The sequence below is a fragment of the Sceloporus occidentalis genome, unplaced genomic scaffold, assembly GCF_023333645.1.
Source record: "Sceloporus occidentalis isolate IW3139 unplaced genomic scaffold, rSceOcc1.0.p SCAF_22, whole genome shotgun sequence".
NCBI lineage: Eukaryota > Metazoa > Chordata > Lepidosauria > Squamata > Phrynosomatidae > Sceloporus > Sceloporus occidentalis.
The window spans coordinates 9,044,629-9,071,435 of record NW_028317002.1 but is presented as its reverse complement, the minus strand read 5'-3'; the positions used below and the strand labels follow the sequence as shown (position 1 = coordinate 9,071,435).

Here is a 26,807-nt window from a genome sequence, read left to right as displayed (position 1 = left end):
TGTTTTACCTAAATTACACAATGTTAAATTGCCTTATTTCTCTGTAATCTAATCCACATAACACTGATTTCATTTAGAACTAGAAATAAAACTGTCCCCAACTATGTCCCAGAAAGTGATTTGCAAGAAAACCTTGGATATATCCAGAATATATACAGGATGTACAAGGTGAAGGCCATAGTAAAACTCAGAGTATAATATGTCTGCTTGGATCATTAACCAGAGCCCATACATTCATTAGTTAGGGAAGCTAAAGTACAGTTAAATATTTGGCATTGGGGAAAATTCCCAAGATTGTCAGTCTTTTCTCCATTTAATCCTGAACATTGGAATATGTGGATTTTTTATCCTTATTTATTTGTAAACTAACACTATTTAAAACAACTAAACAATACTATCAATTGAATATAATGTGCTATCTGCAGAGTATCACAAATGAATTGCAGCAAAGGTTATTTCTGAGAATACAATATAGGCTGATTTATGTGTTAATGACATTATTAGAAAAATGGTCACATCACCTGAGCAAAAATCCTGCAATAGACACAAAATAGCATCACTCCCAGCCACAAATATTTGCATGTTTTGACTTCTCTCCATTGGCTTTGTTGTTATATTTTTTTTCCCCAAAAAAACTTCATATTTTTATATTTATTGGACTTCTGTGGATTCATCAGTTGCTCACACGTCTTTCTTCATTAATGACATTATTCCCCACTTACTTTCAGAGATGAGCATGCATCAGTAAAGAGAATACTTTTTTGAAGAGCAGATAGAAATACATTCATAATAATTGATGGCAATGAATAAGATGTTTTTTTTAAGATGTATTGGGGACTACATTGGTGCTGTGACTTATTTCCCAGTATTAAATTAATACAGATTTTCTCTAATGCTAATTTTCATTTTTATAGTGCATATAGCTCTCAAACGTACCATTTTGGAAGGGACCCAATGCCTTGCTTTTTCCCTTCCTTGATGTCACTGTTTTGAATACTTGGTCTTGGCTTTAAGGCTGAGAACAAATTGAAGGCTGAGAACAAATTGAAGCCTAGCGTGTTTTTTTGGAGCACCCAGATAATGGTACATGTCGGCGAACATCCCACTGGTGTATTTTATTGTAAGATGAAGCATTCATTGACATGAGGCTGGTAAGAGCACTGATTGCACTTGACCCTTTATTGTCCTTTTTTTCTTCTTCAGTGTCTGGTCTTTGACTGGCCGGTAATGGATTCAAATTTTAAAATGCCAGCCATTGGACTATATTACATTTTCCAATGTTGTTCATTGTGTGGCTTGTCTGTGCTTTACTTCACTGTGGCACATGCTGGAAAACTGCAGTAGAGCTAAGTCTCTGAAAACTGGGGGGGGGCTGACCTTTTTGTTGTCACCTGCCCATTAAAACTTCAGTGATTCCCCTCTTTGAGATGGGTCAAGGAAGATCTTGTCCTCCAGCTGGTCTTTTGACCAAGGAGGGGTCACATATCCCAATGTGTGTGTGATGTGGCTCTAGAAGAAGATGATTGGGGATCCAGTGGCCTACTGTCAGCTTATGATGGCACTTTCTTCATTAAAGCATGATACCTCATAGATGACGTAATAGCAGAAAAATATACACTAAATTGTTCAAGAAGTCAGAACCTTGTCATGTTGCTTTGAGCGGTGCTGGATTAAGACCCACAGGGCACTTAGATGGACCCCCCAGGTTTTCTTTATTGGTCCCTAAAACAAAAATGTAATTATCCCTTCAATGAAAGAGTCCCAAATGTAAACTTGATTTCTGTTAAACAATATATTCAGAAATATAAAGTGTGTATTTATGTAAACCATTACATTGAATGAGCAATGTATAAATGTAAATCATGCACATATGTTTCTCCAGAAAAGGTAACTTATTCTTTTATTATATATTTTTTAAATAGACAGTTATATGTAGTGGCTGTAACATACGGAATATGTAAAATGCAGATTGTTATAAACAAGGCCCATGTGCTACTTTAATACTTATTGACATGCCATTTAAAAAGAAGGGCTGCCAAAATAGCTACAAATACCCCAATTATTTATAACACTTTTTTTCTTTATATATACTTGGCCTTCCATATGGCAACGGTGCCAAAAATGTATAAATACAGCTTGGGAAATGTTTGCAACAAAAGCTGTTAATGAGCATGTGAATATATGTACTGATTAAATTAAAAAGCATGATAAAAGCCGCTTTTGTAAACATGGAGCATTAAAATAACATTTCCCAGGATGAAAATTGAAAATAATATTCTTACGTTGAGTTTTTTTTTGTTAGTATGAATTTAAGAGATTGACCTTTGGTACAATGTAACATGTTTCTGATTGCCTTAACAATCCTTATCGGTGCCCCTTAAGAAGGGAATTTACTGTTTTATGCAAATACTCATCAACTACCATAAATAAACAGTACAGAAATACATACTTTTATGCAGAGACGAGAGGGGCAGCTACCTCAAGGTGAAGGACTCACTTTAGCTGCAAATATTTAATCAGCATGGGGTGAGATTTCCAACCCTTCCCCAGGAACCAAAACCCCTAGTTATGGCTCTGCTTTCATGAATCTTACCTACTCATATGTAATGGTCAAGAAAATGTTAAAAAATATATATACACACATCGCTCATATGCTAGACTTACTGCTTTCACTGCTTCAGTATTTAGTATCTACATACTTTTGGTCTTATAGTGTCTGTACACTTGCCCTTATGCCTGCCCATACACATGCATGCTTGCGCAAACATTGTAGCATACACTTGCTTTTACAGACACACACTTATTTCCCCTTACACAGACACATCTGCCCTAATGTGCAAACATTCCTTTGTGCAAAGGCTTTCAAAACTAACACAGTCGCTCCCCCTTCCCTCTTTGTTTCCTTTCTTTCTATCTCTCTCTCTCTTCTATATTCCCTTTTCCATATGCCTTTCTCTTTCTTTCTTTCCTTCTTTCTTTCTTTTCGTTCTTTCGTTCGTTCTTTTGTTCTTTACTCTCTTTTGCTTTATATCCAGCTTCAGTGCAAAGTGCTGGAATATGACACCATGTCCCTGGGCTCAACATCAATAGACAGCACACAGAGCAAGGGAGCACTGAAACAGGGGCATGTCATTGTGGGCAGCATTAATCAGTTCAGTGTTGGATTAAAAGGTACACAAAGTAGGTAGGTTTTATAATTAAATTATACTAAAATAAGTAAGAGTGACAGTTCTTTTTTAAGATTAATATAAATATATGATCCAAAAACCAATATGATTTCCTAGATGTGTACAGCAATTGCGGCATCCTCCATCTTTCCCACTGCAGCAGTACAGTAGCTAGTGAACTTCAGAGCTACACTCTCTACAAGTTCTTCTCACAAAAAGATATCTGACAGCCTACAGAGGCAGTGGCGACTCTAGAAACAATATATAGGGGGGGGCACACAAGATACCACAGTCAAACTGGGGGGGCATTAATAATTTCCACCATTAAATCATACCACTGAAAAAACACACACACACACACACATATATATATATATATTGCCAAAAGTAATGTGCTATGGAATGATACTTTTGTTATTGGACAATACAATACTTGATCATTCAACATGGGAAGCCTGAAGCCACAATTTAGTACGACTAATCCTTGAAATCCTTTAAACAACACAATACCTTAACTTTTCCACTAAATGATTTCAGGGCCTAATATTAGTCCCTGCTGCCGATATATATATATATATAAATATATATATAAATATTAGACCCTGCTGCCGATAGCAGGCATAGATCAACACATTAACACACAAACCCATCTTTGCATGTATAGATCAATGTAGATGATGAAGGTATATATCAAATAAACAGAATCAGACATACAAATCCTGTATTTGCAGGTATACAATAATAATATATGAAATGTAGCATTGCAGGTATAGATCAAATACATACATGGAAACAGCATTGCAGGTATTAATCAACTGAACAAGACATACAAACCCTGTATTTGCAGGTATACATAAATAATGTATGGAAACATAGCATAGCAGATATGGATCTACAGAAGAACACACAAACCAAGCTTTGCAGGTACAGATCAATTGGAATTCACATAAAAACACGGCATTAAAGATAGATTTAAACCCCCCTAAATTACAGGGATAGATCACAGGTTGCACACCCCAACCACGCTGCCCACATAGAACCTGGCGAGCACCCAGATAACACACATAAGATTTGCCATCTTTGTCCCATATACACCCTGCCTGTGCCATCTTGGTCCCCAAGGCTCAAACATCCTGCTAGTGCCATCTTTGCCCTTCCACAATTATACATCTATGATACACACATTAACTCATGCTCTCCCTCATTCAGACAAATCATCCACATATTAACTCATGCTCTCCCTCATTCAGAAAAATCATCCACATATTAACTCATGCTCTCCCTCAGTCAGACAAATCATCCACATATTAACTCATGCTCTCCCTCATTCAGACAAATCATCCACATATTAACTCATGCTCTCCCTCACAAATAATGATGGAATATGTCGCTTTGGCTTGAAAATATGTTTTTTCTAACCATAGCGACATGTTCATTTGTGTCTTGCGCACTCCAGGTTTGTACTAGAAACACATGCAGCCCCTCATTTGATGCGCCAAGGGATGTCGTTTTTGCAAATGTGTACTTTTTGTGCCATAATTTAACTTCCTACGTGAGCAGTAATGCCACGTCAAGGCTTCAACCCTAATTAATGATCATTCACACGCCTTTCATATCTCCATTCACTCACAGAAGCACACACCATACTATACGTACATTCACTCGCAGAAGCACACACCATTCTTTCCCCTTACAATCCCAAAGAAATGATGGTAAAAGGAGAAAAAAAAATCACTTTTACAGCAAAAACAAGTTTTGCCGTAAAAATGCAAGGCGCTCCAGGGATGATATGGTTACTCACGTACCGCACAGGCTAAATGGCTGATTTTAATAATATTTGCAGTTCATCAGGATTTCAAAAATTGTCTCCCTCTACCGTTGGCTAAATTTAACCCCATGAACAAAGGGATCATAGGATTAAAAATTAGTATCGGCCATTTTTAAAAAGGGAATGTGACTTTTTATAGCTATATGATCGCTGTGGTAACATTGGCTACCACAGTGATCATTTAGCTAGAATACTTAAACTTTTTTTTTTTTTAAAGTTAAACTACTTTATGTTTAAATAATTTAATTTGGGGGTCTCTAGGCAATTTTTATCTTTTTTTTTTATCTGCCTTACGAGACCCCCAAATCATTTTTTTAAAATTTTTATTTTTTTAACTTAATATTTTTTATTCTTTTACAATCTATATACCGTTGGAAAGGTAAGGCGATTACCTTTCCAATGGTATATGATGGGGGTATGTAGCTGCTTAGATGCCTGAGATACAGGCATCTAAGCAGCATGCCCCCATACCTCTTTAACTGACAATTGTCAGTTGTTAATAAAGTTGCGCGGTGACGTCATCGCGTAATTGCGCGAGACGTCACCGGGCAGATCGGGTGGCCCCGGTGATGGCCTTCAGTGTAAGGGGCAGATCGCCGGGGTAGGTGGTGATGGAGGTCCACAGACCTCCATCAAGGTAGGGTAGTGCTAGTGACGGCATGGTGCCGTCGTTAATACCTGATTGGGACTACTAGCGACGGCACCATGCCGTCGTTAGCAGTCAAGGACTGTCCTGGGTGGTTTCAAATTCGGCGGGGGGGGCAACGGGGGGCAAGGAATAACCTAGGGGGGGCAATTGCCCCCCTGTAGCGACGCCACTGTACAGAGGTGAATTATAAATCTACAGTCTACTTACTCAACAATGGCACAAAACAGAGTGGAGTAACATAGAGTCCAAAAAGTTGGCAATGAGATTGTAGATGAAAGTGTGGCCAGGCATATCTGTGTATGAAAATGCAAAGAAAATATAGAAGCAGGATTCTTTGGTATTTCAAAAAGCATAATCAGAGAAGATAAACTAACCCAAGAACTAAATAGAAAGGCAGATATAAATAAAAAGCTAACAAGCGACCATCTAAGTGACAATCCCGTAATCAACGGGTTAAACCCCTCATACAAGGTTACATCACTTAGGTCACAGTGTCTAGACCCCAGACTGGCATTACAGGGCCAATTACTAACAGAAGTGAAGGATTTAACAGATTTTACACAAAGAAGCTTAACTGAAACACATTTTAGTATTACATTATGATACATTATGATAAATCTGTGTCTTATTTGAATAGTGTGGACATTGATACTCTACGCACGTAATAAACGTGTAGTTTTACAAAGTAAAAAAGTAGCTTGATATAAAAAAACAACTTCGTGCAGAGTGTGGTAGATATAAAGTCTCCCCAAAAGGGCTTGCCATCATAGGAAGAGTTTTTCTATCCTGAACATCAACAAGTGATATTAAAAAATCAAACAATCAATAATTGCTTACGTGTAATAAACATTCAAAAATAATGACCCAGCTTATAATATTATATAATAATGACCCAGATATTTCTAAGGATCCTGTTATTCCTATATATCGCTTGTAAACCTCACACGAGCCTCTTTTTGTTTAGTTGGGGTGATTGGAGGTATGCCTACAGGACAGGGCTTTATTTGATTTTAATCATTTAAGTGGCTTTTTAACTTCTTGATAGGGAAGTTTTATCTATCTGAGTAATCCATTTGGAGTTTAATTTCTTTTATTTAAACACTTCATAATTCATAAAAACATCTTCTGTTATTTCTACACACTATTAAACTTTTAGGGGCTGTAAAACACAGTGATTTATTTCCATGCATTAAGCTTTATGAGCTCCTCAGCTCAGCTGCTGGATATTGAATAAAATCTATCCGCATAGGATAGAGTGCTTTGGAAATTGCTCTTTATATGAATGTTAAAATGCACTAATATAATTTCAGAATATGTATATTAATAGATGCAGAATTTTGAATTTATGTAAATATCTACTGATACCTGGTCAAATGCATGTAAGCTTCCACTTTATTTTTTAAATGACCAATGTTCATTCTCTTTGCTTGCTTCAAAATTCTGGAATAATGAAAAGCTTTTAAGCATAACCTAACTTCAGTCATTCGGGAACAGCGATCAACCAAGCTCATTAGGCACATTCCTCTGGCTGATTATTATTGTGCTTTAACCATTATCTTCCATTCAATATGAATTTCAAATGGGATTTTAGCTCCTATAATTGGTTTAAAATAAGCCAGCTTTAATTAAAGATTCACTGACTCCTCTGAACCCAATGTTCATGAGAACCCTACGAAAAAATATGTGGCAAGCCATATTGAAATGACAATGTTTTTTTTTTTTATTCCATTTAGTGTGAATTTGCCACTCACTAGGAAAAACTATATGTTTTACATATAAATTCATCGTAGCAATTCCAGGAGGAATGAACCGCCACAAACACTGTTCTCTGGTACCCGTGAAGATAAGTGGTTTGTTTATCAGAATCAAACAGAAACTCCTGTGGTGAAAGCAACATAAAGCAAGACTTATGTTCAATATGAGATGGTTATAGGTACATTTTTTTCTACAAAGCAAAAGTAAACAATTGAGGTGTCTGCTCTTTCATTTTTACAAAAGGAACCTCGTGATTTCTTTCTTTCACCATTGTAATATTTTCTATTACTAATCCGTTTCTTGTGTTTTAATTAAAGTGGACCAAACTAACTAACCTATTGCATAGATTTTTGTATAGGATTTTGTGTTTAAAGCATTGTTTTTATCGGAGTTGAAACATTCACAATATTTATATAATTTCCACAGTTGCTTTATTAGGTATGTAATATTAACAACAATGTATCATAGTATTTATAATCATTCGATATTAACTAAACATATTTCAAATATGTATAGACTTCCAGAAACCGAAAAGCAACTCCATATTACCCAGTATAAACGACAGATGTAGCTAACACAAATTAATTAGATTACCTATTATGTCTTTATTTAAAAATGTCAGCCAAAGAAAGGCAGCCATCTTGTGCTCCTCCTAATATTTCCACTAGCCAGCATCTCCTCGACTTATGTGATCTGGTGTTCTTCTATGGATTAGTAAACTTATTAGTTAAGATTGCTATTGGATCTGAGTTGAGCTATTGGTTCAGCTTGCTCCAAGCAACAGGTTAATATGGGAAAACTGATAAATTATGACAAAAATATGAAATAACATCTATACTAAATTCTATTGATTTTGTGAACTAGCTAAATAATCCTAAGAAAATATTTTCTTCCACTTCAACAATAGTATGTTCACTATTACTCATTATATTTAAATGTATATGTGCATCTATCTGTTTAAAATACATAATAAAAATAAGATAAAAAATCATTTACGGAGAAGGATTTTTTTTTAAAAAGGCTGTGCTGTTAATTTTAGGCAGAACAAATTCTTCTTCTTATAATTATTATTATTATTATTTTATATAGAACCATCATATTCTGTAGTGCTGTACAATGGGTAGACAGGACAGAACAAGTAGTATATAACATAACAATTTGAATTACAGAAACAGGTGATCAAACAAGCTTACATTCTATAGGTTTGTGACATTTAACCTATCCCAGGTTGGTAGTAGTTTAGCTATTTTTTTTAATTATTCACCTTTTGCTGAATACATTTATCTAGTAAAAAAATAACATCATGAGTCCTGCAGAGAACTTCACTGTTACAGAATAAGGCTGCATTAATTTCTAGATCATTGTGAAAACACTACAGCATATATGTTCTTTATCAATTAACTAGTGTGCAAGCAACATATTAAAAAAAAAAAAAAAGAGGTAGAAGAGCAAGAGTTAAGGAGTAAAAAGTGTCCTGATCAACTGTAGTAATAGTAAACATTGAAAATCGGAATTCAATTCATTACAGGGGAGAAAGACCTGCTTTACTGTGGCAGGAAAGAGGTAACACAGAACTGAGTAAAACCGATGAGTCTGAACCCAGCCGATGGGAAACCACCAGTACCCAAGTAAGATCCAGATACAGAACTAATAGGCTCTCAAGTAAAAAAATTATACTAATTATAATGATTTAAAAAAATGGTGTTTGGAGTGTCTGTTTCAGATATCTTGGTCTAGGCAGCAAAGTTGATTTTTTTAAATTAGGCTTGTGATCTCTTTTTTCATCTGATGCTCTTGGATCTTTCCTTGCGTATGCGACATGGGTTTAGTCATTAGGAATGAAAATGTAGCAGCACAGTAAAATTGCATCATTGGTTGGAGTTTATTAATCTCCAAAGCACATGTCAAACCCAGCTCTGTTATCTTTCTAGTTCATAACCCTCCACAAAAGGACTTCTTCCTGGAGGCTTCTACCTCCTAGCACTGGGTTTTCTGTTGCTACATGCTACACTATGCTGAGCGTTAGCAAGCGAAAAGCAATTTAGAATTTTTGGTCTACTAAATAAAGCCACATGTCCCTGAGGCACTTACATACACACTATAACACTTACACTGAAAGTACTTACAGTGGGTGGCTTTGAAACATTTGGAGAGAGAACAGTTATGAGGAGACTTTATTGTGTTATAGAATGCAAATTTTTGTTTGTTTAAGTGTTTAATTTTAGTGTATTATTCTGCTGTATTTTCTGTATTACAACATGGTGCACCTCAAGTTTTTTCTACTGGGAGGCTGTCCCAGATATCCACCACCTCCACAGTAAAGTAAATCTTGCATACATTAAGTAAGACTTGATTACATTAAATAAAAGTACAAATCTTAGTTGTCCTGTGGACCTCAAGTGTTTTTTCTGCTGGGAGGCTGTTCCACATATACAACACCCACTGATTAAAGGAAGTCTTTACATTAAAGTAGAAATCCCAGGACGAGTATAATTAATATGCAAATGACAATGACCATTTCAGTGTCTGTAAGCTAAGCTGTTTGTTAAATTAGCCCTACAGACAAACATGAATTATATTATAATTTAGAGCAGGTTCTCTTAACTAGCAGAACCAGATCCATGAAGACAGTCTTCACGTTTTTTGGTTTTTTTTTTTTAAAAAAAACCAATGAGAAACTACTGGTTTTATGCAATTTGACAAACATACACTAGCACCAACCTTTAATTAAAAAGAAAATGATATAAATAAAATTTAGTGCCTAGGCATCCTAACAAAAAAGGCCAACATCCTTTTTCATTTTATTTATCCATTTTTTTATATTCATTTTGTATCCTGAAGTTGTTGTCACATAAGTTAACCACACATTATTATTACCTGCTGAAGATAATCTATATTCCATACATTTAAATGTTGAAAAAGCAGCAGGTACATTTGTATTAAAGTGCTGTAACCATTTTTAAATGCTTATTGAAAATGCTGGCATTATATTTAGTTTTAAATTAAGGGTGATATTTGTTTGGATATTTTCAATATTCTTGATATTAGCTGTGACATTTTTATGAATAAAAGTGTAACAAAACAATAAGAATTGATAATAATCTTTCATAACAGGGCATGACAGGTTTCAGTTGAAATTAGGCAACAAACATGAAACATTAAATTACAGATTTTTTTTAGCAGCCAGCAAACTCCTGAAGGGCAAACTTGGGAACTTCTCAAGGTAACCTACCTGGAGCTATCTTCTAGGGGGACTGGCTTTGGGTAGGCACAGGGCTTGATGCACATAGAGGTGGGCTAGATGTACGCAGGGAGAGCCTTTAGTGGTAAGGAACACAAAGGTTTCTGTTACTCTCAATCTTGCCGAAATACAAAAACATTACACTATTATTATTATTATTATTATTAGTTCATGTATCTGATGTGACTAATGGAAAGAAATACCCTTTATATCTGAATAACAGCGAATTAACATATTATATATTAAGCACTTTTAAAATAAAAATAATTTTATGTCCTAAATGGATGGGTCTACATATGTCAAGAACTCTTGTTTTGTACAAGCAATTCTGTGGGTCAGCATGTGGCATTGCATGTTATTTGCTGGGAAATGCCCAGGTTATTAACCAACAAGCACTCAGTTACATGATGCTCTCTGTTTTTTTGTATTGTATTTGTATTGTGTTATAATCATGTCACCTGTCTACTACCTGAAAATTCATTTCATGCTTTCTTTCTCTCCATTTTTCCTGTCGTTGGTCTCCCATCTACTTGTTTACTCTTCATCCTAACCATCTACTCATTGATGTGGGAAGCTGCCAAAAGTTTACCAAAGAAAGGTAAGGGATATGGCTTTGCTTCCCATATGCCTCTTGAAACCAAACTTCATGTTGAATATCGAACTTACCATACATGTCATATGTATGCATGATGTTCACGCCATGTCAAGCCATGAACTCCATCCTTTACTAAATGCTCTTTATACCACGTATAGGCACACGCTTTCAAAATTAAGCATGCTGGGAGAAGGGCAGGTAGATCCTCATAACCAAGAAATACATATTCCAATTATTTTGATGTTGATTTAACAAAAAAGTGGTGATGGGCTAGACACATTAACCCTAAAATGTTCTACCCATGTATTAAATATTTTTTCCTGCAAGCCTTCTCCACATATTTTCTAATTTGCTTTATCATTTCCATTCTCATATGATTCCCATTATTACCCTGTGGTATTTTATCTGATGTTATCTAGCTAGGATTAAAATGCACCTGAATGCCCTTCTTACAGAACAATAAGCTAATTTGTAATATATACCTCTTTGCATTTGTCTGTACAAACTGAGCTGATTGCTGCAGCAAGCCTTCTTATTTCTTGTGCCTATGCAGCGCTACCTATGTAAACAGATCTTTGTTTAGTATTTGCTTAGAGATGATCGTATCGTGGTAAGGGCTGAAGAAAATCCAACCAATTTTGATGTTTTCTTTTTTTTTACAGAATCTAAAGGTTAAAAGTAACATAACTTTAAGGTTAATTCAGTTAAAAAAAAGCATAATCTTAAGCATAAAAAATATTGTGTATTGCGTGAATCACAATCAAGGTTACCCTTGAAGTAAATTTTAAAACTGCAAAAAATGCATACAAAATGAAAAACAAAAACACAATCTGTTGCACAAAATACACCAAAATTATGTTTATGACCAAACAAAATACTTAATATATCCTTTAATATGTATTTGGTTAAATTGTTTTACCCCAAATTCATCATGTGCAGCAGATTATTGTTCAAAATTGAAAATCTACTTTTTTTTACCTATTTTTGTGTTAGGACTGAAGATATAATACAACTTTTGGGGGACATAACACACTAGTTGTGGTTATGAGTGTGCTATGTATTCTGTGCATAATACTTATACTACAGTCTTGTGGGTATGTTACGGGTGTTTTCTGTGCAACTGGTTACCAACTTGTTTCCCTAATGTGTTTATTAATTACTGGTTATCTTAAAAGAAACACAGGTGGCTGACTAAAACCCCAGATTATCACATGGAGGCCTGTGGTTTCAACTCCCTCAATTCACTATAAAGGGCCAGCACTAGCAAGTGTCTGCTGTGAGAAGTACTGAGCTTGCACTGTAATAAAAATATAGGGCCAATCCAAACTTCAAATAATTGGAACACATATATATGTATGTGCGTCAAAAATAGGCAGAGTCACTTAGATGCAAACAAAGGTAAAACATTTTATACGAACAAAAATAGAAGAAGAATATAAAAAGTAGATAACAAAAATACCGTATTTGCTCGATTATAAGACGAGGTTTTTTTCAGAGCAAATGCTCTGAAAAATACCCCTCGTCTTCTAATCGGGGTCGTCTTCTAATCAGACCTCAAATAGAGGTCTGATTATGAGACTAAGATCCAGATCCCCCGCACCGTTGCAGGGGACCTGGATCCTCCTGTCTCCCCCCCCCACACACACACACACTTACCGGTGCTTCCTGCTGTATTGCCGGGGCAGCGGGTTGACGTCTACGTGATCCGCGTAGACAACGTCCGCTGCAGCGGAAGGAGACGTCAACCCGCTGCCCTGGCAATACAGCAGGAAATTGGAAGCACCGGTAAGTGTGTGTGTGCGTGTGTGTGTTAAATGGGGGCATAGGGCATTTCTGGAATGCCTTATACCCTTATATGCCACTCTGGCACTTAGGGGGTTAAAAGGCATATTATGGGGCAGAGTGGCATATAGGGGGGTATAAGGCATTTCAGGAGGCAGAGTGCTCTATACAATGCCTTTTAACTCCCTTAATGCCACTCTGCCTCCTGGAATGCCTTATACCTCCCTATATGCCACTCTGCCCCATAATATGCATTTTAACCCCCCTAAATGCCAGAATGGGATATAGGGGTATAAGGCATTTCTGGAGGCAGAGTGGCACATAGGGGGTCAAAAGGCATACCATGGGGCACAGTGGCATATAGAGGGTTAAAAGGCATATCATGGGCCACAGTGCCATATTGATGTGGCAAGCCTGGGGGCAGATGTGCATAACTGGGGGACAGGTTGGAAAATACAAGGAAATAAAAACAAAAAAAATATTTTTCTCAATCATAGCTTTTATTTAAAAAAAATAGTTTACATGAATTAATATTTACTGGTAAAACTTTTTTCCTTTAGGGTCGTCTTATATTGAGCCTTTTTCTTTTTTGCCTAAGTTAATATTCAGATTTTGGGGGGTCGTCTTATAATCAGGGTCTTCTTATAATCGTCTTATAATCGAGCAAATACGGTAATACAAGACAAGTCTTACAAAACTTTGGAAAGGAATTTAGTTCATGACATCTGTCCTATGCATTCCTGAGGATGGAGGGAGTGAGTGTCGGGACGTGAAGAGTCCGTGGATGGCAAGTAAATCTTCCCTCAACCTCTCTTCCCATGCCTCTCCATGTCTTACAAATGCCTAGCTTATATGTGGTTTGGATAATGATGTCAGTCTATTGGTCTTCACCTAATTGGGTGTTCAAACATCTTACTAAGGTCTTTACACGTCTAAACCTTATTTTAGGTGGTCACTGTAAGCATATTGTAATGCCCTTTTACAGTTACAACTATACCATGCATTAGCAAGTTACTATCCTATCTATAGAATGCCTGTTCAGCAAATCCTTCATTCCATATTTAAGGTCAAGGAAACCCTGAAGCCTATCATTGAAACCTATTTATATCTTAATGATCATTTATTTATGAACAATGATTACATATCTTTGACCATTGCCTATACCAATAATTACATATGGTCCTTTTATATTATTGGGGTTAGAAGAGATGTTAAATGTGTTAGAATCTTTAACATGCACTACATAATGCAATATGTGAGAAGTCCTTGAATAAATCTGACCGATTTAAGTATAAATTATCCAGGATAAGATGAGCTCTATCTGTCACAGGAGCACTCTGCGGTTGGCCATTTGTAACGTGAAGCGAAGTCAGAGTTGAAACATAGCTCTCCTGCAAGCTCTCTTTTCAGCTCTCTCTTTTGTGACTAGACCCCTCTTCTCTAAAGGGTTGGCTTTTAACCCCTTAAGGACCACTGACATAATATTACATTCCTGAGACACCATCACTTGAGTCCCAAAGATGCTTATATATGTTATATATATATATATATATATATTCTGTGGTAAAACTTAGGTTCTTGGCGGTTAAATGCTGTGATTGGCCTCAGCGTCGTATTTACCTTCTGTGTTACTGCCCAGCCAACCTCTCCTCATCGACGGCTGCACTCAACTAAAAGGTGCCCTGTGCCTTTAAAACAGAACACCAGGATCTGACGTCATATCTGTATACTCCGTGTCTTAAGGTGCGTAGCGCCTTCTAATGCAAACTATTCCGCTGTGTTGAGTCGGCACAGCCTCAATAGTGTAAATGGGCTGGTTGGATAGATCAGAGATATCACCTGTGAACCGGCCCATTGAGTAGTGGGATACTGGGAGCCTAATTACTGCTGCCCAGTTGGCACCTAAGGCACTGCCGTCTCTTGGACCTTCCACCCTATGCCAAGGTCTACTAAGATACGTTGCTGATTGGTGGCAGGAATGCCGCTGAACAGCAACATTGATTTAGAGTGATTTATGTGCATATGATTCCCTCAAGAAGTGATCCACATGAATGTTGCCAAGGGCGATATTAGTAAACATTGCCATTGTCAATCTGTCGGAGCTTTTCTCTTCTTCGTGAGGCAGAGAGAGAGGCTGAGCAGTTACTACAGTGCACCAGCAGTGTTTAAAAGTTCATAGTTACTTGAAATAAATATTTTTCTTCTATCACTGTTCTACAGTGATTATCCCCTTCAGGACCGGGATTTTGATACTAAGGTGTCGCTAAAGGACCGGAGCCGTTTTTGTGTTTTTGCCATGTCTTTCTTCAACTGTAATTTCTCTCTTATCAATTGGTGCACCCACACAAATCATATATTGTTTTTTTCAGCACAAGTAGGGCTTTCATTTGAAACCATAGTAAGCTGGGTAGTACATTGTTTTGTTTGAAAAAAACTGGAAAAAGTGGGGAAAAAATGAAAAAACGCATTTTTTTTACAGTTTTGTATACATACAAATTGTACACACATTAAACCAATGGGAAAAAATTATCCCAAATATATTCATTAACTTGTCCTGATTTGGAAACCACCCAACATGGCCAGGATTTTTATCTATTTTGACCAGTATAGGGCAAATATTGCAAGGCATGCATCACGTTTTTGAAATGTAATTTTTTTCAAATTTGGCATGGCAGTCTAATAACTGCAATAGTTGTCACAGATACTGATTACCCCCCCAAAATTATATGTTTATGAACAGTAGATAAGTCGAGGTGTACAACTAGGGTCATTTTGACACTTTTCAAACAGGGATTTTATCGCCAATTGCTGCCAAATTTTGAGGTATTTTTATATTTTTTTGGGTTTTTTTGCATATGTTGCAATGTTGCTTTAGATTTTATATTATATTTTGTATAGAATATGTGCAACTGCAGAACAAAACACCAAATTGTGTTCACCAACATCCCCCGGTTCCAACAAGGCCTCACATGCATGGTTCATGCATTTTTTGAGGAAGCTATGAGGGCAAAACTGGAACATGCGCATTTTCGTTTTCACATTTGGAATTTTCAGAAATTGGTTTCCTGGGCCCATATCCCATTTGGGACATTTTGGAAGCCCCCTGCTGTAAATTACCCCATAAAAGTATATATTTATGAACAGTAGACAAGTCAAGGTGTTCAACTAGGGTAGTTTTGACAGTTTTCAGCTAGCCTTTTCTTCACTGATGTCTGCCGAAGTTCACGGAAAATTTATTTTATTGCGTTTTTAACAAATACATTTCAATGTTAAAATTTATTTCTTGCACAGCATATGTGCAACAGTGGAAGAAAGCACCACATTTTGTTCACCAACACCCCCCGGTTCCAACAAGGCCTCACATGCATGGTTCATGTATTTTTTGAGGAAGCTATGAGGGCAAAACTGGAACATGTGCATTTACATTTTTTTAAATATTTTTTTTCATCAGATTACTTGTAAGTGGCAGGTTTAGGCCGCTGACATCAATCAGGGAGACTGATCAATAATCAGCGACTTAAAATGTCACCGACAAGTGATCAGGTAATAATTATGATTTTTTCATTTTATTAATAATTTGTGTTTTTTCATAATTACTCTAGATGACCCCTCTCTCTTTGTAGAGCAGGGTCAGCCGTGGGCTGCCATAATGATCCGATCACTCCTATTGGCCAGGGGCGATCTGATCAGCCCAGCATTTGACCTGGAAGCACCCTGGACTTTCAGGTCAGTGCTGTTATTTTTTTTTTTATTATTATTATTATTTTATTAATTTTTTTTAATTAATTTTTTTTTTTTTTTAATTATTATTATTTTTTACATTATTTTTTTTAACTCTTTCAATGCTGATGCTCCATTGAAGCACAGCATTGATTGATATTTAGTCCCCACAAGCTTGTGGGGACTAATATTAACCCCTGCAATGCTGCGATGGGGGTCATACACAATCGCAGCATTGAAGAGGTTAATTGAGGAAGAGGGGGGTAGGGGTTAACTGAGGAAGGGTGGGGGTGGGGGGGTCTGGTCTCCACACTCTCCCTGTGCCTGAAGCTGCCTCTGGCAGCTGGGACACAATCTCCAATAGACTGGAGATTGTAGGGGAGGAGTCTCTCTGATCAGTCCTACAGGACTGATCAGAGGACTTCTGGGGGCTCGTTTTGCTGTTGCTGGTCTGCCTGGGCTTCCAGGCAGACCACCAGCAGCAGAACCCCCTAAAAAACGGGAATTAACCCCTTCAATGCCATTGAAGGGGTTAACGCTGCACTGACGCTCTCATGGAGCGATCAGGCAGCAGGGGGTGTTTGATCAGGTCCCCACACTTGTGTGGGGACCCATTCAATACCCCCCCCTTCCGTGAAGCTGCCTGTGGCAGCTGAAACAGCGATTGCAGATTTTTCTGCAATCGCTGTTTCTGCCTACAAAATCACTCCGTGGGAGTGATCGTGGGCTTGGGGGCGGGCTTAGACAGGCTGTGCTGTCTGCCCAGGAGTCCTGGGCAGACAGCAGCAGCAGCGCCCCCACGATCACCGCGATTGTGGTGATGTGGGGGCGTTTTTTGGAGGAGACGTACCTGGTACGTCCCGGTCTACCGGTGACTGTTAACCAGGAAGTACCAGGTACGTCCCGGTACTGAAGGGGTTATAAGACTTCAGATGAAGGGGCCCCAACAAAACAAACAAAAAAGGAGAATGCTCAGAATTTTCATTTCATGTTTTTTTTTTCTTTTGCTCCGGGCTCTCTCCTGCATTGCCCTGGCCTCTTCTATATACTTTCCCAACAGGGAGGAACCTCTCCTTGATTGGTTGAAGGGGGAGAGGTTGTCCCCATGCTGTCTGTGGAGGCTCTGTCCTGTTGTGGAAGTACTTCGTGAGGCCAGGAAAATGCAGGGGAGAGCCAGAAGCAGCGGAGAACAGGGAGAAGGTTATCAGATAAGGCATGAAGACACTGAGAAAGATCTTGTAAGCAAGAGTGGGAGAGTTGGAGAGAAAGTGTGAGAGAGTGTGAATGAGAATCAAAACAAATTATGTTTACAAATCAAAAAGAACAAAAAGCACAGGAAATTAAATTGATTATGCCAAAACGAATGGACCAAAGATGAAAAGAAAAATATGTCTACTGATCATATGCAGCTGCACTTTCGCTTTTAACACTAGCTAGTAATTTGGCTGGGAAGGTAAGTAGTGGGAAATAAGTTTAAGTGTATGTTTAGGGTTAAAATATGTATATTTTTAATTATCAAATATAATTTTGCACGTTAGGTTACATAGTAAATCTCAACATTTTCCTCCCAACTCGGGGACCAAAATGTTACATTTCATTATCTAATCTAATATGCAATATTAAATTACTTTATTAAAAAAACCTAACATGCCATCTTTCTTTTGTTTTTGGCTGGAGGTAGCACCTAGGTAATTACTTTTGGTAGTTTCTAGTGATGAGTGGGTACCTTCTTGTGAAATTCTCCCCTTCACCACCAACCCTGGGATCAGGGTTAGTGTGTCAGGATGGATACTGCTCCAGGTTATGGAGCTGTTTATGGGGGTTGGCCTACCTGGGGACTTTCTAATTGCCCTCACCCGGAGACGCTTTAAATATTAACCCTTTAATCACCCACCATGCATATATTATATGTAGAGACTCATCAAATGGCTTAGCCAAATACTGTTATTCTTCATGGAAGCCTTGACATACTTACCGTATTTGCTCGATTATAAGACGAGGTTTTTTTCAGATCAAAAATAATAAGTATAATCGAGGTCATCTTCTAATCAGACCTCAAAAAAATGTCCGCTGGGGCCAGGCTGTTTACCGGTGCTTTGGTCGCGAGCAGCGTATCTTCTACTAGCAGCAGGAGAACAGGAAGCTAGCAGAGTGTCACATAATTCTGCCTCTCCCCTCCTTCCTCTGGGGGTGGGGCCAGAGAAGTTGCTCGTACAGCTGGGCCCCTGCAGAAGTCTTCGAGTGCGCTATATAAATAAAGGATAATAATAATAATAATAATAATAAAGTGAGAGATCTGCAGTTCAGGTAAGGGGGTGGGGAGAGTTTTTGAGCATTGAGCAAGTATGTGTGATTAATGGAATGAATGAGTATTTAAATGTTTGTGAATGAGTGTGTGTGTGTGTGATAGCATGGATGTGTAAGGGGGGTGGTGGTGGTAGCATGGCATAGGGAGGCTGTACTCACACTCCTATCATCCCCAGGTTCCAGCATGTACTGGCTGCCTTGGTTTGTTAGCAGTTATATATACCTCCAGAAATGCCTTTTAACCCCCTATATGATTAAAATCTGTAATGAGTTATATTTTAAAAAGAAAGCCTTACATTCCAAGCTCTGTCAGGGTGGACAATGATTATATAATGTTTTAAAGGTTAACATACAGATAGTTGAGAGAATGTAGATCATGTGTCATATAACATATGTTGGTTGGACACAAATTCATACAAGGGTTGTGTTTCAAGTACTTCACTGAATTTTCACTAATGATTAGTGAAGTAACTCTCTTCACAACTCCATTTAGTGAATAGACCCCAAGACGTTTTTAGCTTCCAGTGGGATTGAGTACTTATTCTAGCTGTGCCCTAGACGAAAGAAGGCAGATTTCAAAATTTTGGGCTGAGTGACCAATGGACAAAATTGATAACCTCTTAGCAAGAGGACTTATTGGGGTCCATCAGGTACTTAAAAAGACGTATCTGCTGATCTTGGGCCCTTAGTACTTAAAAAGTTATGGCCAGGGTCATATTAAATGCCGATAGCATAAACTAATCTCAGTCAGTGTTCGTCTTTCATTGCCTAGCCTGCATAAACACAATCTTTGCTTAACAAAATTGTTGCATAATGCTGCATTTGGTAAAAATGAATAAATAATTTTGCACCATGGTACGATAAATGGTCAACTATGCTGTACAAGAATAAGCTATACAGCACATTTTACGAGAATAGATGTTACTGGATAACCAATCCAGGTAGTTAATAGTATGTTAGAATTATTAGTAGATTTATTAATAATTAGTAGAATTATTGACAATACTAGGATTATTATTAAATATGTCCCAAAGTGTTATACATATAAACAATATTCAGCATACATTTTATATAAGTAAGCATGACATAATAAGATGAGACACAGATAAGACAGAAAGCCATTATTCTACATTATAAACATAAATTTTTCATTATTCTATAATAAAAAGCACAAAATCAAATATTGCTTCAGAGCTGCATTGACTCTTTTGATTCGGAAGAGAAGATATCGCCATAAAAATCACAACCTGACTCTTTTAATTTAGAAAAATACATAAATTAGTGTGGAATGAGAATGTAAGGATGCAAGAAGCTTGTTCCACTTAAAATGCTGGGTTGATTATATGGGCTTTTATATATAATTATTTTGGGATTAAGGCTCTCCCTTGAGGAATTATTCCTGCATCAGGTAATATTTGGCATCTATCCTTCTATCACCGCCACTACAGATTGATTATATAAAAGTATGCATAATGTATCTTATCCAACCTCACATTTTGTCTTTTATGAAAAACTTCATCAGTCTGATATGCCTGCACAGTGCCCTAAGACAAGATACGTTATTTATTTTACATTAAAGCTTGGCATATTCTTTTGCATAATTGCATAATTGGGGTACGGGACCCCTCCTGTGGAATTCCCTTTGCCGTTCCATCAGACTTTCTGCCTCAACTTTCAAAACCTCTCTGAAAACCCACCTGTTTAGGGAAGCGTACAACATTCCTTCCCATTACTCCCAACCATCATCATAATCAAGCGTTCTGAACAATCAACAGCTTCAACACATCATTGGAACAAGATCAATTCATCCCCATCCAAGCAGTCCTCTCCTATTTTCTCATTCCCGTCAACCACCCACCAGATTGTAAGCTTGCAAGAGCAGGGCCCTCCACTCCTTTGCACCAGTTTGTTATTATATGTGTTTCTAAATTTTTCTACTGACTGTAACAGCGCTGCAGAATCTGCCGGTGCTTCATAAATAAATGTAATGTAGAATGACATATACAAGTGACCACATTTTAGAGAATAAGATCCCCAAACTTACTACAGCTTTAACAACTAAAAATGTGAATTTAGTTTACTGATACCTGGAACAATGATACCTGGAACAATCCCAAGTGATTGGGATGTTGTCATACCAGAATACATGTTAGACTTAGAAGACAGAAAAGGCAGTAAAAGTGTGAGGTTTGCCCTTTATATAAAAAATATCTTAAAGATTAGTCTGATACAAAGCATGGAGGAAAGCCTAGAGGCAGTTTGGGTAACTTTAGACTTTGGACACAAAGTGGTTGTGTTATGGACACCATGGACAAGCAGATTAGTTTAACCAACTGCTAGTTTAGGTAACAACTAAGATGTCAATGAAGGTTGACTTTATCATTAAGGGACACAGGCTCCCTGATGTAGACTGGAGAAACTAAGACTAGTGGTAGAATTAGTGCACGTAAAGATTTAACAAAGTACAGGAAGGAATTTTTTTAACCCCTTAACGTCACACAAAAACGACCAGGTAACGACCAATGACGTGCCTGGCATGTGATTCCATTAAACAAGCTTAGAAAGTGATCTACGATCTTCTTTATTTCGCTTAAACAGTGTTGCTGTAATGCCTCGATGTCAAGGCATTCAGTAACACCGAGATCGGCATCAGGGGCCATGTCTGGCCCCTTCCCGGGACTTCAATGTCCATCACACACTGTATGGCGGAGGACGCCCGTTTTAAAAGAGTTTAGGAGGCAATCACTGATACCTGAAATAGCACATGGGGCAGAATGACTAGATTTGAAATAGCAAAACGCTACTTTTTGCCCAATAACTTTCAGAAAAAAGCAAAGAAACATAAAAACATTGGGTATTTCTAAACTCAGGACAAATAGTAGAATATTTTTTTTATAGGAAATTAGATTATATGATCAAAATAAATGGTATCTGGAAAAAACCCCTTCCTGTCCTGAAAAACTTGTATGAATACACTAAATGGGCGAGGAGAAAATTACAGCTAAATACGAGCACGGCAAAAGTGTTAAAACAGCCTTGGTCCTAAAGGGTACAAAAAATAAAAAACAGCCTGGTCCTTAAGGGGTTAAAGAAGGAGGAATGTAAAAACAAGCGGTCATAATCTAAAACTAGAGGATCAAACACTTAAATATAACATTCACCTTAACTAGTGTGTAGGAGGTAAGTAGAATGGCCTCCCAGTGGAAGTGATAGAGGCTAAAGCAGTGAGGGAATTTAAACATGAATAGAATAGACATAAAGCTATTTTTAATCTAAGATAAGACCAACGACTAATTAAGGTCTCAGTCTTTACATTAGAGAAAATGGACAGACTAGATGGGCCAAATTGTTCTTATCTGCTGTCAAATTATATGTTTCTGTCTTAAGTGAAATTACAAAAGGCCGCCAGGCAAAAGTCTACTGAAGAATATAACAGGTTGTGAAGTGGTTTTTCTACTTCGAAGAACAATTCACGTAGATCTTAAGTCTTTCTAGAACAGTGATTGGGGTTTTACACCTTCCAGTGCCCATCTAGTGTATGAGTCTTACTTTTTAGTGGAAGAATACTATGTGCATCCCGATTTTTCTATGTCTAGAGGAAAAAATATACCTTGTATTTCACTTTATGAGTCAAACCCGTTTCAAAGTTTTCTTAAATGCTTAGAAAATGAAAAAGGAAATACAAAAAGCACAGCTTTTTCACATTTCATTTTACCTGTAGAGCAGAATAATATGGATTTTTGATGCACACTCTATCTTTTACATAGCTTCTATGTAGGACTTGCTCCACTGTAGCTTAACTTCTAAAACTAGAATTCAGTCTAGAAGAAAATGACTGCCACAGAGAGTAAGCATTGTTGAGCATGGGAAATCTATTCGAGTATTGACACTGGAATATTTGTTGTGGGTATAGGCACCAAATATATTACCTACTCCTATAATAAAGTTTTCTTGTGAAAATTCCCGTACTATAGAGAATGATTAAAAATGGGCCAATCATGTTTGTTTTCCAAGCCATTAAGATTTACTTATGTGTTGAAAATCAAACCAAGGTTCCTGCACATATTTAAGCTTTTTTAACACACCAACACAAAAGACATCATGTAATTCTGTCACAAAGCTTTTAATTTTAGGTTGAGCTTCAATTTAGTATTATGTATTCATGGTGCAGAACCATACACATGTCAACCATTCACAATAGTGTTACAAACAAACTTTCTAAGACAGCATCAGATATGGTTCTTACATTAAAACCCTGGAATTAGAAACCCTGCCTATTTATTTCCAATGTTTCAACATTTTCCTAATTGTACTACACATAAATAGCAATATAGGTAACATTGATATTGAGACTGTTGTTTTCTTTAATCTTGAAAGGAAAAGTCATTGCAAGGGTAGATCAGAGGACACAAACGGTTTTATCTATTAAGGACCACTAGTCTAGATGTAATACTATAGTAAACAGATATAATGCAGCGGAAGACAGCACAATTGAATTATGCCCTCAAAGAGGTACTTCATCACAAGTAGATGGGAAGGGCACACTCAGTACAGGAGATAACATCTGAAATAAGAAATACAGTTTTCTCATTTTTCTTTAGTGTTTTTTGTTTTTTGAACTTCACTCCTGCATCTACTAGCTCAGTGCCCTAGACATGACCTTCATTTTCCATCCCTGTGTCAAAAAAACCCAATGCATTACTAATCTACCTGAATTAAAAAGTGTTAGTTTACGATTACGATTATAGTATAAATTTATCATCCATTCTTTAACAGAAATATATTAGTTATTGCTTATACAGTTCTCAGATGACAGAATGTTTCATTTTGCTACAATCACATTTGACAAGACACATTAGCAATGAGTTATATGTCTTGTTTTCTCTTGGGTGCCATCTAGAAAATTAGTTTAGTTAAGTGAACCTTTATAGTCAATTAAAAAAATCTTAAGAGATTAAGATATCTAGGCCGTGTAATTTTCTAAAAAAGGGAGAAAAAGAAAAATACTTAGATCCCATCTTCGATAATGTCTATGATATTTTATCATTTGTGGCACTGAATTAAAATGAATTGCATTAATAAGATAAATATGCTGTTTGTCATAAAAGCAAACAATTTGCTGCTTCTGCCTAATAGAGTTTTTATTATAGATATCAACTCCGCATTTATATAAATTATATAAATACTGATGGTCAAAGAGACAATACATTTTGTAATCTAACTTCTACAGTATCTTTATTATGTATTCATTGTTCTTTATTGCCAAAAAACAATTACACCGATTCCTTAGTGCCTTTTTGATATAGAGTAGCCATCCAATCTCATAAAGTACAACCCAATCAAGTGAAACGTAAGGATATAAAACCTCCTGAAAATATACAAAGTCTAACATTGCAGCTCAACAAATATGAAACCTCTTGATACAATCTACTACAAAGTTTAGGGAAATATACCTAATACTACCTAGCACATATCATATGAAACTAATAAAATAGGTAAAACATAGAAAACAAATGTGGACAGATTAACACCCTTGCATTCCAGATCAATATTTAAGTAATTAAAGATGGGGCATCTCAAAATAGATGAGCCCTTAAACAAGAAGACATTTTCATGTACATGAATTGTCACCATATGAGAATATATTCCATGTCATGGATACATTTTTGCATATATCTTAATTACCCCAGTGATGGAAGGTTTGCACATTTTCAGAATCTAGCTACCAAAACTCAAATTACAGGGTTGTTTTTAATTTTAATGGGGCCCAGGGCAAACCTTGTTTGTTGGGCTGCATACAAATTCTTCCAATGCATTTAGACATGCCCCAAATTACCTCTCGCCTTTCTCTGTTCCTTATGTTTGCCACCCCATTCCCTCAAGATTGTAAGTTTGCGAGCAGGGCTCTCTCCAGCTAATGTATCGGTTTGTCTTAGTCTTGTCATACCCCTTGAATATATGTATTGTAAGAAGTGCTGCATAAATTTTTGACACTATATAAATAAAACTATATAATAATAATAATAAGGCAACACATGCCCATGGGATCAGAGAGGAATCAGAAACTGTTTTACTGTAAATGTTTGTTCTGCTGTACTTAATTTACCATTTATTATTATTTTTTATTATTATACATACACTAAAATATAAGAATGTGGATTAACACAAAAACAATACACACTTTACTGATTGATCTGGGTTTTCTGGTTTGTGGATTTTTGGAAGCACATAAAAGGTCCCCACAATAGGGCAAGTTGGTATTAGCTGTTCCAGTTCTTGTGTGTTTTAGTAACAATTATCATCAGATTATGAAGTTGTGTAGTGTATTCTTTAGGGGGGGGTCATTTTTTTTGTAGTGGATATTGTCTGACAGTTCCTTCTTATTTTCCCCTCATTGTTTTTTTTTTTTTATCTTATCCACTGTAATTACAAGGGACGATGAGCTTTATTTTTTGTTTATTGTCTAAAAGGCTTTGCTTTTAATTCTAATTCTTTTATTTATTTTAAAGGGCCTAAAGCCAATGGACCACAATGGACTTGCTGATCCTTATGTTAAATTACACTTACTTCCTGGTGCTAGTAAGGTAAGCTTTATTTTGTCATCCTCTTAATAACTACAAAAACCATTGAATATGAAGTAGGTCAGATTGGGGACATTAGTTGGACAGACAAAAACAACACCTCCATTTTTATTCATGAATGTGATAGATAAAACAGATTTGGATTGCGATTAAAGAAATCCTATGTGTATGGATATGTCATTTAATATTTACAATGTATACAAGGGATTTCCAGTGATTTTAACAAGGAGTATATGCAGGTTGTCATTGTTTCCTTTTTGCTTTTTTGTGAGTGCAAATTGGCTTTAGTGAATTTGAGATATTTGTGCAACTCATAGCCACATAGGAGTTTATTAGTCATAGCAAAACAGGTTCTTTATACTGGCTGATAATTATACTTGTTATACTGCAAACCAAGACCTGCCATGTGTGTCTATTCACTAAAGGGAGCGTTGACAGGAGGGTTTGCAGGAGAGTTCCCCCAGGGAGATTCACTAGAAGAAATAGCTTTGCGGGCCTGTACAATGTATAGTTTAACCAGTCATTATGCGGGATAAGCTCAGTCAGTCTTGCTTGAGAAACTTGCCAGTGTTGGTCCTTTATAATGAATAGTGAAAGGAGGAAGTTGAAACCACAGCACTCCTGCAAACTCTATCTTTGGGGAATAAACTCCAAAGAGGCTTGTGATGGTTAATAGCGCTACTAACTGAATATAGACTCTAGCAATTGTAACTTATACACACACTATATGGACAAAAGTATTGGTTCACCTGACCGCACCAAAACAGGGACTTTTATGACATCCAATTCCAAATGCATAGACAGTAAAAAGTAGTTTGCCCCCTTTTTGCAGCGCTAACAGCTTCCACTCTTCTGGGAAGGCTTTCCACACGAGTTTTTGTCCATTCATCCAGTAGAGCATTTGTAAGGTCAGGCACTGATGTTGGACGAGAAAGTCTGGCTCACAATATCCGTTCCAGTTCATCCCAAAAGTGCTCGATGGGGTTAAGGTGAGGGCTCTGTGAGGGCCAGTCAAGTTCCACACCAAACTTAGCCAACCATGTCTTTATGGACCTTGCTTTGTGTACTGGGGCACAGTAATGCTGGAATAGAAAAGGGCCTTCCTCAAATTGTTCCCTCAAAGTTGGAAGCATAGCATTGTCCAAAATGCTTTGGTATGCTGAAGGGGACAAAAACTGTGAA

The 26,807-nt window shown here is 37.0% G+C and overlaps 1 protein-coding gene across 2 annotated transcripts in view; it reads left to right on the top strand.

Annotated features, from left to right (window-relative positions):
* LOC149300973 (double C2-like domain-containing protein beta) overlaps window positions 1–26,807 on the top strand; it is a 216,649-nt gene that overhangs the window by 87,094 nt on the left and 102,748 nt on the right. The window contains exons 3-4 of one of the 2 annotated variants that reach the window (XM_089484550.1): window positions 11,215–11,238; window positions 25,554–25,628. In XM_089484550.1, coding sequence (XP_089340676.1) covers window positions 11,215–11,238; window positions 25,554–25,628 — 99 coding nt within the window. The remainder of the gene's footprint in view (window positions 1–11,214; window positions 11,239–25,553; window positions 25,629–26,807) is intronic. The other variant, XM_089484551.1, reaches the window with a different exon arrangement.